General features: G+C 29.7%; 2 protein-coding genes across 3 annotated transcripts in view; both read right to left on the reverse strand.

The window, feature by feature from the left end:
* Positions 1–2,345: 2,345 nt before the first annotated feature.
* Positions 2,346–4,907, reverse strand: LOC107457177 (putative peptidyl-tRNA hydrolase PTRHD1). The gene is made up of 2 exons (XM_016075275.5): positions 4,384–4,907; positions 2,346–2,535 (listed from the first exon to the last, which is right to left on the reverse strand). The coding sequence occupies exons 1-2, from the start codon at positions 4,579–4,581 to the stop codon at positions 2,365–2,367; spliced, it is 369 nt and encodes a 122-aa protein (XP_015930761.1). The 5' UTR covers positions 4,582–4,907; the 3' UTR covers positions 2,346–2,364.
* Positions 4,908–5,985: 1,078 nt separating this feature from the next.
* LOC107457174 (atrial natriuretic peptide-converting enzyme) overlaps positions 5,986–13,134 on the reverse strand; it is a 127,018-nt gene continuing 119,869 nt past the window's right edge. The window contains exons 14-15 of one of the 2 annotated variants that reach the window (XM_043040207.3): positions 11,969–12,117; positions 5,986–9,880 (exon numbers count right to left, since the gene is read on the reverse strand). In XM_043040207.3, coding sequence (XP_042896141.1) covers positions 9,701–9,880; positions 11,969–12,117 — 329 coding nt within the window. In that variant the 3' untranslated portion in view covers positions 5,986–9,700. The remainder of the gene's footprint in view (positions 9,881–11,968; positions 12,118–13,134) is intronic. The other variant, XM_071182434.2, reaches the window with a different exon arrangement.

The raw sequence follows: 13,134 nt of genomic DNA on the forward strand, positions 1-13,134 counted from the left end.
AGATCAATTAGTATTTACGTTATGCCGACCATTTCCATTTTGTATTTTTTACAAAATATGTGGTAATTAGGTTTTGAAAAACAGAATTCTGGTAAAATGTTACCAAGTGAATGGTTTAAATATCTTTTATTTTGGTTTTATTAACCAATAATGTAAAGGATTCTGGTAAAATTAATGTACTGTATAGAAAAAACAATATGGTAATTTTATTAGAATTTTTTCTCAGCGTGGGATTACATTTCATTAAACAAATGTTTTTGTTTGTTGATTTGCATAAATAGTTGATAAGATATAATGAAATATTTAAAAAGTGGAATCAAAATCAAGGGGGTCAAACTTCCATATTACTCTGATTAAGCTGTTGGGACATTTTTTTCTACAGATTGTGGTCCTTTATTAAATCTCAATCTGATCTTGTCATAAAATAATTATATATTCAGAGAAAGTAAGTCTTATATTGTAATTAAAATTATTTTCTTCACAATTTTACTCATAACAAAGTATTTGAAATATAGGTCATGATGTAAAATTTCATACCGGGCAAATTTTTTTTCCCTAAAAAATCTACATGGAAATTATTTTAAAGGCATTTCTTAAAAAGTAGTAACAATTATGATAACTGCAGTTAATTCTGAATTCCATTGATATTAATGTTATGTGCACTAAACATTCAATATTTATGCAATTTAATTTTCTATTTAAATAAAATTTACACTATTGCATATAGAAAAAATTCTGGTTAAATAACTATACCGTATTGTAAATACATTTCTGGTAGAAAAAAAACCCTAAACCTGCTAATAAAACCAAACGAAATTTTTTTAAAACTATTTAGATGGTAATGGTTGGCCGGGAAATCTGGTTTACAAAATTTTAGTTTTTATTACCAGACATTCAGTATAAATATAAAACGAAAAGTAAATTTAACAGAATAAATGCTTTTTATGAAATGCTCTGAGGTATCATAATAAAATAACCAAATTTTACCACACATTATAAAACAATAATTTACTGTTAATAAGATATTTATGTTTAGTAAAAAAAATGTCAGTTACACTATTATTTCTATAAATGGTTTAAAAATTTTGATCCAGAGATGTAATTAAATCACACTGGAACAAATTATTCACCAGGAATAAATAGGCATTCTAATTCCAAAACTTTCCTGCCCGTTTCAGTCTTGAAATATCCAATTACATCTAACTCAGTCTCAAATATTCAATTAAAATAAATGGATCATTGGTAGTAATCACTAAAACATTATAAGATGAACAAAGAACCTAAAAATTACAGCTGGCATTAATTGAGGGCACTATTCATATTTTACAATGCAAGTTAATTTAAAACCATTTTTTTTTTTAAATTGCAGATTATAAAAGGAGTAATTTCACATACCCAACAAAATTGTGTGATAGAAATTTTTATTTCAATGAATTATTTTAAAATTTAGTTTAAGTCTAATAACTGGTGATGAGTAACTTAATCGGGATAAATATTATGACCATTACATTTCAAGTCAGTGTATTAATACAAATACTTTCTTTAACAATATTAAAAAAAATTAATACAATAATATAAAATTTAGTATCTACACACAAAAAATTTGAGAGGTCAGAGTATCATTCGCCTGTGTGGTAATCAGGCCGAGAAAATGAGTTGTTAATGTATGCCAATGAATTGTAATACTATTAACTTTTACAGTAACAGCACAATTTGCTAAAGCTATTAAAACAAATATTATAATATAAAATAGTGAAATTTAAACATTGGTGTCCCCAAATACTTTTTTCCCAAACCAGTTATTCATGGCAGGTACAACAAGAGTATCAAAATAACAAGGTAAGAGAAACACACTGGGTCTAAAGTGAGTCATCTTTCAGATTGGGTTTAATTATAACAACTCTGCTGTCCAGTAGTGCTACTCTGTCCACAAATAGTAAAATCAGTTAATTGTGTAGGAAAATAACAATTTCTTAATTATACTGAATTAAAAGTTAACAGTAAAAAGGATGTAATGTATTAAAACAACATACACAGGGGTCTGTCCAGGCCGAATTTACTACCGTTTAGCGGTACCTTCACAAATTCAATTTTAGGAAAAACGGTAGTTTCACAAATTCAACTTTAGGAGAAACTTTTTCTTAAAATTTATTTTTGTATCCCTTAAGAAACGATAAATCTATATTTTTACCATGTTTTTGTATTGATTTTTTAATATAATTTTCAATTTTTCACAAATTATGTCAAAATTTTCACAAAAAAGGTACCTTTCAGAAAAACCTAAACAGACCCCTGATACAGATTGTAAATCATGAGTGCTTATGGAAAATAAAGAGAGCAATAAGTGAAAAAAATTCAAATATTTTATTTAAATAGTTTAAACTGTTTAAAATATTTTTGTATTTGGTCCTTTGGATAAGGCTTGCATGCAACACAGGTGGGAAAGTTCTCAGGTTGTTCAATCCATATCTTGTGACATATGTCTTGTGTTTCTAATTCACTTGAAAGTTTCCATAGGCTAGTTTCATCAGGTGCCTAATAAGCAAATTAAAAAATACAAAATAAATATACACATAAAAATGGTTTGATGCAATAAACAAATAATAATAATAATGGCAAAAGTCGTAAGTAATCCACTAATTCAATTCAGAAAATTAAAAGAGCATGTTACTCAGAGCTACAATTTTTAAGCTGATTGGATTTGTAATTTGAATAAATTATCACTGTCTAATTTCAAATTTAAATTTTTTACTTAAAAATACATTCTTTACATAAGTTTGAAAAAATTAGCAATGTATTTTACTGTGCTTTTAATGCAAATAATTTTAAAGCCCTTTTTTGTTGAGTATTTATTAAAAATGTTCTATTATTCCAAGAAATTGATACATAATAATATAACAGAGCTAAAATTAAGCCTAGTCTGAGACCTTATAAATTTAACTCGAGCTACCATAAAATAATTATCATCTGTTCTTCACACTAGTAGCTGATGTGAAGGATTTTGCTTTCATAATTAGGCCTGATTTATTCCCTCATAAATCTCTCATACCCATTCTTTGTATTAAAATTTTTCATTAAAATTCACTTTATTAATTTTTAAAAAAAATAATCTAATAGAGACAAGTAAACGAATCAGAGATAAATGTACAGACTAGTAATTATCTTTATGTTACTGGTTTGATGGACCAGTAACTTTATTTTCTATATTTCTACCTCTGTATTTAAGAAATAATTTAAAGGTTATTTTAAGATGCAATAAAAAAAGTATGTTTTTATTTTTTTAAATTTTTAATCCCAGTTCAAAATTGCAGCTGTTGACCCAATTCTTTATTCTAATATATAAATGAAAATAAGTTTATTTTTCAATCCAATTTTAAAATTGTAGGTGCTGCTAGTCTGTGTTGTACACCCTTCAAAAAAAAAAAAGAAAAAAAAAGATAGGTGAGAACATTTACAATAGACTATTTTTGTAGAACGGAATGAATTTGAATAGATTTAACAATATTTTGGAATAGCTTTTAAATGTTTAGATATACATTTTTATAGGTGTACACTTTAATGTTTTTTGGGAAAACAATAGCGGATCGTTTTTTACACAACAAAATTTTTATTCTACTAAAGATATTTTCTTTTCTTCCCACAATATAATTTTCATAAAAGAGTTCAAAATGCTCAAAAGTTTACGCTGTGAAAATAAACAATTTTATTAATGAATAAATATACTTTAAACTTGAAATTGTCAAATTAATCGATGAATGAAAAGTATTAATATAGTCTGTTCTTGTTAAATTATTTAAAAAAATTATTAATCACGAGGGGCTTGTCTAGGTTTTTTTGAGAGGTAAATAATTTGTGAAAATTTGACATAATTTGTGAAAAATTAAAAATTATATTTAAAAATCTACACAAAAATTTGGATTTATCGTTTCTTAAGGGATACAAAAATAAATTATAAGAAAAAGCATTTTGTGAAACTACCGTTTTTCCTAAAATTGAATTTGTGAAACTACCGGTTTTCCTACAGTTGAATTTGTGAAGGTACCGCTAAACGGTTGTAAATTCGGCCTGGACAGACCCCTGACCACGATAAGAAATTTAAGGACTGGGGTATGATTATCACATAACACGCTTATTATCTTTACAAAAAAAGGTTTGAAAAAGGAATTATTCAGTCAAATATAGAATTTAAAAGCAAGTATTTAGAACACAATCTTTTACGGCAACAGAAGATAGGTGAAATCGAAACAGTACCCGAATGTTCGTGTAATATTATAAGCACTTTTTCTGAGATAGAATAATAAAGGTAAGTTAAAAAGTTACAACAAACTTTCATTTCATAGGTTTTTTTTTACATATTTATCAGAGAACATTAAATTACTTCACCTCTAGAATGACTTTATGCATACGATCTAGATCTTTAAAGTATGCTTGTGTATGAACATCATCGTAATAAGTATGAAGTACAGCAGTTGTCGCATGACAAGCTTGCGCAATTAAAGCTCCTACAGGCCATTTACATTCTTTTAATAAATCGCCACGAACTACAACATATTGGACGAGTTGGCTACAAGCCGAAGCCATTATTGTTTATATTTACTTTTCTACTGTTGCTGATTTTTAAAAAGGAATGTTATTCATTATTCCGCATTCTAAAATGATATGCACTGTGGCCGAGAGATTAGGTTTATCGTGTGGATCATTTGCACAAATGAAATGAAATTGCTGGCATTAACGTGCGATCACGTGTGCGAGTTACATACGTGATAATGAGTAAGTAGTAGTTGAAAGATCTGATAATGAGTAAACACACTGCATGCTATTGCTCTAGCCACACGCGTGAACATGTCAGAACTAACATGTAAGACGAACATGTAACACGAACTAATAGCGTATGTGCAATTCATATTGATGTGCTGTCGCATACAGAGTGAATGCTCTATAAGGGCCTATTTAACTGAATGCGGCTTCAACGCCCTTCCGCTCACGGGAGAGAAAAATGGAGTCTCATTTTCTCTCAACGGTGATTGGAAGTGCGTGAACTGTATTAAGTGGGAATGACGCTTTAGGGAAAGAAGATGCATTTACCTCTGATTATTGAATGAAAAATTTTTAACCAACATTTCACTAACAAAACTTCCTTTTTTTTTCAAACACAATGCGAAATTGAGAAAAGATTTAATGTTTAAATCAAAATTGATGGGGTAAGTTTAAGATTTTATTAGTTTTTAATTTCGTCGAATTTTTCTAAATTTATTCGAAATGAATTTTATAACAAGAATAAAATAACGAGGGATTGATTAATTAATGGTTTTTAATCAACTATTGAAATTTAATAGTTTCCTTTTGTGCATTTAATTATATTTTAATCACGTTAAATTTAAAATTTTATTTGAAGAGAATCTCACGGAGGAAGGCGCTCTTTCTTAATAGATGAAACATGTTTCGAAATTTTTAACGAAAACTACTTAGATTTAATATTTTCTATTTTGCATTGAATAAATATTTTTAGTTTCATCAAGTTTCCATTCTCATTTATTCCTTTTTCAATTAGTGTTGCTTCTGAGTAACAAATTTGCAGTTGGCGAGCAGCTGTCAGGGTTGAACTGCCTTTCTAATTGCGTTTTTTTAGCTTATTGGCCAATAAATAAATAAATAAATATAAGAAAAATTTCTTATTTTAAAGAAGCAGTTTAAATGTCTGGACATAAATGAACAGTAAGTCTAATTTTCAATTTTTTCTCTTTATTATTTATTTGTTATTTACAGGGAAGATAAATAATGAAACCCATTCCACGCCGAAGAAATTCTTTTTTTAATAATGAAATTAGGAATAATGTTAACAAAGCTAATAAAGGGAAAACATGTGAAAGAAAAATAAAACAATAAAAGTATTTGAAAAATTCTCTGCTTTTGAAATTAGTCACCAAAAACAATTAATTGATATGAAAAGTGTCTTAAAACTAATTTTAAATAAATTATTGCTAAGATGTTTCAAAGATTTTATTATTTTACAACAAGATAAAGAAATGTAAACATCATTGATAAACTTAATATGCAACGTCAATTACAATGATTTTGTACATAGCTCATTTCACATATTTCACACATAACATTAAGCAATATATAGACGCATACAAAACAATATGATTAATAAAATTTTAAACTGCCAAACTGCGTTTGAAACTTTTAGTCATAAAAGGTTTAAAACCTATGATTAATTGATATTATGTTAGCTTCTTTATTAGGTATCACTTATTATTAACACGCATTTGTTGATATCATGTTAGCTCCCCTATTAAGTATAAATTAATATTTACAAATATTAATCAATGTTATGATGGCTTCTTTATTTTCCTGTTGTTGAAAGTAATGTCCTACTAAAAGAGGGTTGGTTTTTTCAGTTTTGTAGATGTAAAGGTCCTAAACGGTCTTTTAAAAGGTCAGCCTGGCTTCTCATACATTTTGTAAGTTTGTTCAAGCAAATTAATGGGAACCAACATGAGCAATTACTTCCCTTTTATTATTGATTGGTGCCGTTCCATTGAGTTTACTGAAGATTCATAAAAATGCGCGGTGCAGTAGTAATGTGGTCATTTATGTATTTATTGTATTAGCTTCCTCCAAATTTGGGATGTTACATTGTTACCATGAAATTAATGACAAAATAAAACTAAACGAGTCTAAGTTTAAGGTCTTTTGTAGTTTTTTTCTTCTGAGGATACTGTCTACCTTTCTGCATATTTAGAAAATTTGTTTCAAGAAAATTGACGGGAATCAACATGAATAATTACTTTTTTCGTTAATTATTGCTTTTCTTGTTGTAGGCTCTTAAAACAGCTGGGTCCCGCAATGGACTGATCGTAAAGACACGGTTCCCAGTAGAATACTGAAGTCAAGCATCACTGGTTGCTGTCAGGAAGCTGGTGGGTGACCACTTTGATCAGCTTACGTAGGGACCTAGCGTGCACGGTATTGGTTCTCGTTAAACTGTTCTTCCGTAAAGTGCTCGACTTCGCGTACAGGTCGTCGGGCTACCATCCCCTCAGAGGATCAAAATTGTGATGGCATGTCTTTGGATCATCCGGGGATGTTTCCCAAATGGTCGCCAATAGCCCACTGTGCTGCTCTAGAGCGACGTAAACAAAAGACCTACCTACCTAACAGTTGGCTTTCTCTTAAAACACATAGCGAAATAGTAGAGACAAAATTAGTTTTTCGCAAATTCGCGTCGTCTTATTGTTAAAATAATAGTTATCCTCATCATTATTTTCTAATTTGATAACAATAGTAACAAAAAGTGAAGTGTTTTTAAAATCAATAAAATCTGACGCCATAATAAAATCAAGCTCTCTACACATCTGAATACATAAGTAGAACATAAAGATTTGGTCCACAAAATTTGCTTTTTGAGAATAGATGCTGAGGTCTATTCTCTGAACAGGTGATTAAAAATTGTTGCGAAAAGTTGTGTCAAAATTGCACTGTGGTACACAAATAATATATTGAGAAATTTAGTTATCTGGCGAAATTTCGACGCAATTTCGAATTGAAGTTTTATTTTATACGCTTAATAAGTTTTAATAGTCAGGAAAACATATTTACATTTGGTTTAAATATATAGAGCTAAGAAATAGGAACAATTTTCTACCTTTGAAGCTAATGGTGTGATTTTAAAACTTTTATAAATTTCAATTATTCAAAGATAATATTGTACATAATATTTTGTGTTTAGCATTTTTTTAAATAGTTTTTGATACAATGAAAATATTAATCAAGATACTTTAACTATATAAAATAAGCAAAATTTTGCTTGTTTGAATTAAATTGGTTCTAGTGATTCAGTTTGATAACAATTTAACCGATTTTCTTTTTTATTTTTTTTATTTCATTTCGAATTTTCCTGAAGAATAGATTTTCCTTTATTACGGTTTAATGTGTTAATTTCGAGAAAGAGTTGATGAAGTAATCCTATAAAAAGTCCTGGTAATGAGGATTTTCTTAAAAATATCAGGAAAAAGAGAAAAATGGGGAAAATTCGGAAGTATGTACCCACAATAAATTCTATTGATTCTATCACGCCTATATGAATAAAAACTACATGAATGTTAAAGTGTAAGCTTATTTACATATGTTAATGAAAGAAAGTGAATATTTAATGTAGTGTCACATACATATAAACACCTACTGGTTTAGATACAAAACCCTGTATGTAGTGTATTGACATATCACAAACAATATTGTCATAAAACACTTAAACAGACATTTTTTGCAGCTGTATGGATGATTTTCGTATTCTATACACTCAGTTTAAGAATTTTTTTCCTCAAAGAATTCCACGAAACGTAAATATATTACAGAGCTAAAAAATTTTTTTTCAATCAAGTTATGAATTTGAAAAGATAGTCAGTATAAATTTCTGTGCTATTATTTTACTCTAAAATAAGTGTTTATATCACTGTAATGAAATTAATTTTTGTGAAAAGCAATGAAGTGTCGAAATTTTAAAATAAAGTAAGTTAGTAAAATTTTTACGATGAAACAAAGGAAATTTTGCAATTGAGCTGATAGATTTGATAAATTTTCACGCAATTATTGTTATTATTATTTTTTTACAGTTTCATATCTGCATATATCAGAGAAGTTAAAATAATAATCATAAAGTTTGTTTTTTTTTCTTTCAAAATATTATTTTCTCAGATAGACACCTATGCAATAGCTAGGCACAAAAAGAAATGAAGATGTTGCGTAAGTTATATTGTAATTAAAATTGCGAAGAAAAAGGAACGAAACTCGAGAATACTGTTTTAAATATAATGCAAAACAAGATTATGATTATGACTATTTAAAATCAATGATTATTTAAATGATTACTAAAACGTTGCGATTTTTTATTTAAAATTATTTCCAAATAAATTAAAAAATTTTCATTAGAACTTCCTTTTTTTCTTCTTTAAAACGTTCTAAAAACAATTTTGTTGATTTAAATTTCAGATTATAATCATAATGACGAATAAAAACTTGTTAAAGGTTAAGACAATTTTATTTAGTAGTTACGTTGTAATGAAGGCCCTAAACATCTCTGTTTGCGTGTGTGTGTTTAAATCAACATGTAGATCGGAATAGTTTTGCATCATTGTGCTGATAAACATTTGGACCCTAAAACCAATAAAACTGAATAAGTCGTTTTAAATTTCTAAAAATGTATTCTTCCGAATTTATTTGAATCTGGTAAAATGAAATGAAGGAAACTGTTCTTATTAAGAAATGGTGCCAGGAGTTTTCAGACTGACGCCATTTTCAAACAAGAATGACACCAGTCAGTTTTTCTTTTAACTTCTATAAAAACCAATAAAAAGTATTTTTAATAGAGGTACAATCAAAACAATAAGCACTTCTTGTCAGTTTTCCTGAAAAAAGTGTTAAGTTTAACGAGACAAACGAATAATTTTCTTCTATTATAGAACAACCATCTCTCGACAGGAGGATATGTCCCATGATATCCCGCTGGCACCATCTCTGTTCTATCTTAATAACAAATTCACTTTATTGTACCTGTTGATAAGCATGAGAACAATGAAATACATATGCAAATATCACACGCAATATGCATAACTATTAAAATAATGGAATGCCAGTTTTATGCAATGTAAAGTTCAAAACTGCTTGTATTAGTTCTAAATGCAATATCTTTGGCTGAAAATTAAGAATAAAGTGGATAGCCCGCATCTTCTGTTGTCTGCTGAATCCAATCGAAATATAAAGACACATTTGTGTAGATGCCTGGCAAATTGGGTTGAGCACACTTAATACCCCAGCTAACTACTCCAGCAACAAACCAGTGGTCATCTGACTTACAGACGAGAGGTCCTCCACTATCGCCCTGAAATATGAAATATGTAAGTTATACTTCAATATCAAGATCCGACAGAAAAAGCTCAGTTTCAAAACGTACCAACTTTAACTGGTGTAATTTGAGATATTAGGGAATTATTATACAAAATTGTAATGGCAGTAGAAGGTATATTAACATGAATTTTCTTTTTTAAAAATTGAACTATTATGTGTAGGAAAATTAAAAATGGAATATATACGTAAGTCTCCCTACGTAATACCATAGAAAAAGTATATTCGTAAAAAATTGAAATTATTTTTATTTACGAAGTAAAAAAGAAAAAAGAGTATAAAAAGTGAAAAATATTTTTCTTTTTTCTTATTTTTTTCTAATTGGATACCTGCAAATCGAGAAGAAGAAGACCACTGAAATTAGCTGGTTGTGTATAAGCAAAATGACATGACAACGTTACAGCTATTGGGTTGGTTTATTACCACGTTGAATAAAGTTTTTGATCAGATTTAAATGAATACCAGCAAGCGATGTTATGCCTGTGTGTCGAACTTGGGTTGGCTACTGAATCGTGACATAAACAAATACTACAATTCAGCAGCCAATCAGGTTCGTCGTTCACGTGTGACGTCACTTGCAGATACCCAATTAATTTTAAGTTTTTCTTCGATTGTGAATTTAAAAAGTTCAGTCTCATAATATGAAAAGTTTTAAAATCAACAATAATTTTAACTCATTAATGAATCTCATGATCAGCAGGTTACTAGTAAGAGTTCTGTGAAGATTGACAAATGTAAAATTGAAAGGAGTCTTTATCTAAAAATGAAAGTCTGAATAGATGAATGCACCAAAAACTCAAGAGTGGGAGCACCGATTTGAATCGTGTTAAGGTAAGGTTGAAAGACAAGGAATTTAGTTTAAATGAAATCTAATTAAGAAGCGAGAAGATGTTTAAAAACAAAACATTTTAATAAACAATAATAATCAGTTACAAATATTTTAAAGCGAAACGTTCTATTTATGTATATATTCTGTTGCCACCTTTTTTATATAAATGTTATACTCTTCTGCACTGTGGTAAAATTTTACATTTATTTTAAATCTGACATTTGAAATTTTTCAAGGAAAGGTTGGTAAACAATCGCTACTTTCCGGTATCGTAATGTATTGTTGAAACCCATTGTTATAAATTGAACTTTGAGAGTTTGAACCATTGTTAGAAATTGTTCACTTTAATAATAAAGTAAATAAATATAAAGATTTATTTTAATATTTTAACGTAAAAACGTATTCGTTCCGTTATGCTATGTTTTACTTCTTCAACAGTGCCATTAAGATAAATTATTTATTTATTCATTTTATTTAAAATTTTGTTCCGAAATGTATTATTACTGTCTTTAAACGCAGACTAAACATTTTAATCTTTTCTTCCATCTCTTACATTTTTTTTAAAATTACGCGCGTAATCATTATTGTTGCAATCGCAAATGTTATTGAAATACATAACGTCTGGCAATCACGGGATATTTTCATCAGTGAGGTTGTTTTAATTTAGGTGACGCGTTAATCTCGTAATAGCCAAATAGTAGTTAAAGTTTAAAAATAAAATTCGAAATATGATCTAAAACTCACTGCTTCGTTTTTTAACTGCAAGTGTACATTCACGTGACAAGAAGATGGGAGAATGGTATAGTGTGACACTTTGATACAAACGGGAGGAGAGAGTTCCAAATATCCCCCTCCCCAAGCGAAAGGAAGAAAATAAACTAAATAAATAAATAAAGAAAAAAATAAAATAAGAAATGGGATATTTATGAACAGCCATTTACAACTAAAAGTGAGTAAGAAGAGAAAAGTGAGATCAGCTATATCTATGGCTGAGCTGAGAGATGTTACTTTCATATACAGGGTTATTCATAATTCCCTCCGGGGTTTCGAAGCGTTATAGTAAAAAAAAACGAAGACGAATATGGCAAAAAAGAACATATGAAATTATTCCGAAAGTATTCAAGTTTTAATTTAAGCAGTTGCCGGTAGATGGCAGTAACATGTACCACTGAAGCCCCTTTCAGATATCATACGCTTCGAAACCCCGGAAGGAATTATGAATAACCCTGTACTTACCTGACAAGCATCTTTTTGTCCTTCTGCGAAACCCGCACACAACATAGTGTCAGAAATAACCACTTCCTGTGCTGAGTACCATTCCTGGCAAGTGTTAAAATCAACAACTGGGACTTCAACTTGGTGAATAACTTTTTGGTATTCTGCTTCTGAAAGAAATTCACAGAAATCCTTCTAACTGAGATTTCACTTAAAACGCTTATTTATGCATTTTACCATCAGAGCAACCAGGCGGGTTTAAAGTTGAAAGTAATTAATTTCCATGCGATTTTCAGTATGACAATTTTATTACAATAATTTTTAACTAAGAAACTATTATTGAATACTAGAATAATAATATGCATACATTAATAATCGTTGAACAACATCAGTTTTAAAATTTCGAAATATTTATTTAATACGAGGCAACTTATAAAGTTTAAAATGGGGGAAATAAAACATTTTTATCGAATGATATTGACAGTATGGCCGACCAGGTGGCCGAGTGGTTAGTGTGCCTGACTGCGGAGTCGATGGTTGCGGGTTCGAATCCCGCTCAGGGCATGGATGTTTCTTTCTCTCTGTGTTCTATGTCCTTTTTCTTTTGTGTGATTGTGTGAATGTGATCCGCCCTATAAGCGGGTTTGTGGTTGTGTGACGTGGGCGACGCTGCTCCACCGCCATGACTTCGCCACAGGTGCCCACTGGGTAACGAGAATAGAGTAGCAGTTCTGGTACTCCTGGCCAACGGGACAATACATCCCAAGTGCCCTCCATTAAAAGAAAATATTGACAGTATGCTATGGCATTTCTCGGACCTAAATCGCCTGTGTTGCGCACTACATCACAGAAATCCTTCTAATCCTAAGTTGCCTATGGCAGACGCGTTTCTCAAAGAACACACCATTTCCAAACAGTTCAAGAGCTGAAACCCGCTTTGAAAGAGGAGAGGGACCATATCCCACTAGGACTCCTCGATAGTTTAGTGGACAGCATAAATAACAGATGCAACAAAGTGTTCGAGGTAATTACACATCTTACTGAGGTACCCATTTCTGTTTTATTCCATCGAGAAGACCAATTTTTCATGGCTATTTGGAAATCGTCCACTGCTCATCTCTTTTATTTTCAATTTTATTATTTTTTGATATGTCGGTATCCGAACTATTTCGCATGATAATAAATGC

Source organism: Parasteatoda tepidariorum, chromosome 4 (assembly GCF_982258835.1).
Source record: "Parasteatoda tepidariorum strain Cologne lab strain chromosome 4, Ptep-v5.0, whole genome shotgun sequence".
In the NCBI taxonomy this organism is placed as follows: Eukaryota; Metazoa; Arthropoda; class Arachnida; order Araneae; family Theridiidae; genus Parasteatoda; species Parasteatoda tepidariorum.

What these genes read in the sequence shown, in the direction of transcription:
- LOC107457177 (XM_016075275.5), bottom strand. Translation starts at nt 4,581, where the DNA reads ATGGCTTCGGCTTGTAGCCAACTCGTCCAATATGTTGTAGTTCGTGGC. An exon ending in TGCATAAAGTCATTCTAGAG is followed by an intron (nt 2,536 to 4,383) that starts GTGAAGTAATTT and finishes TTTGCTTATTAG; the next exon opens with GCACCTGATGAAACTAGCCT.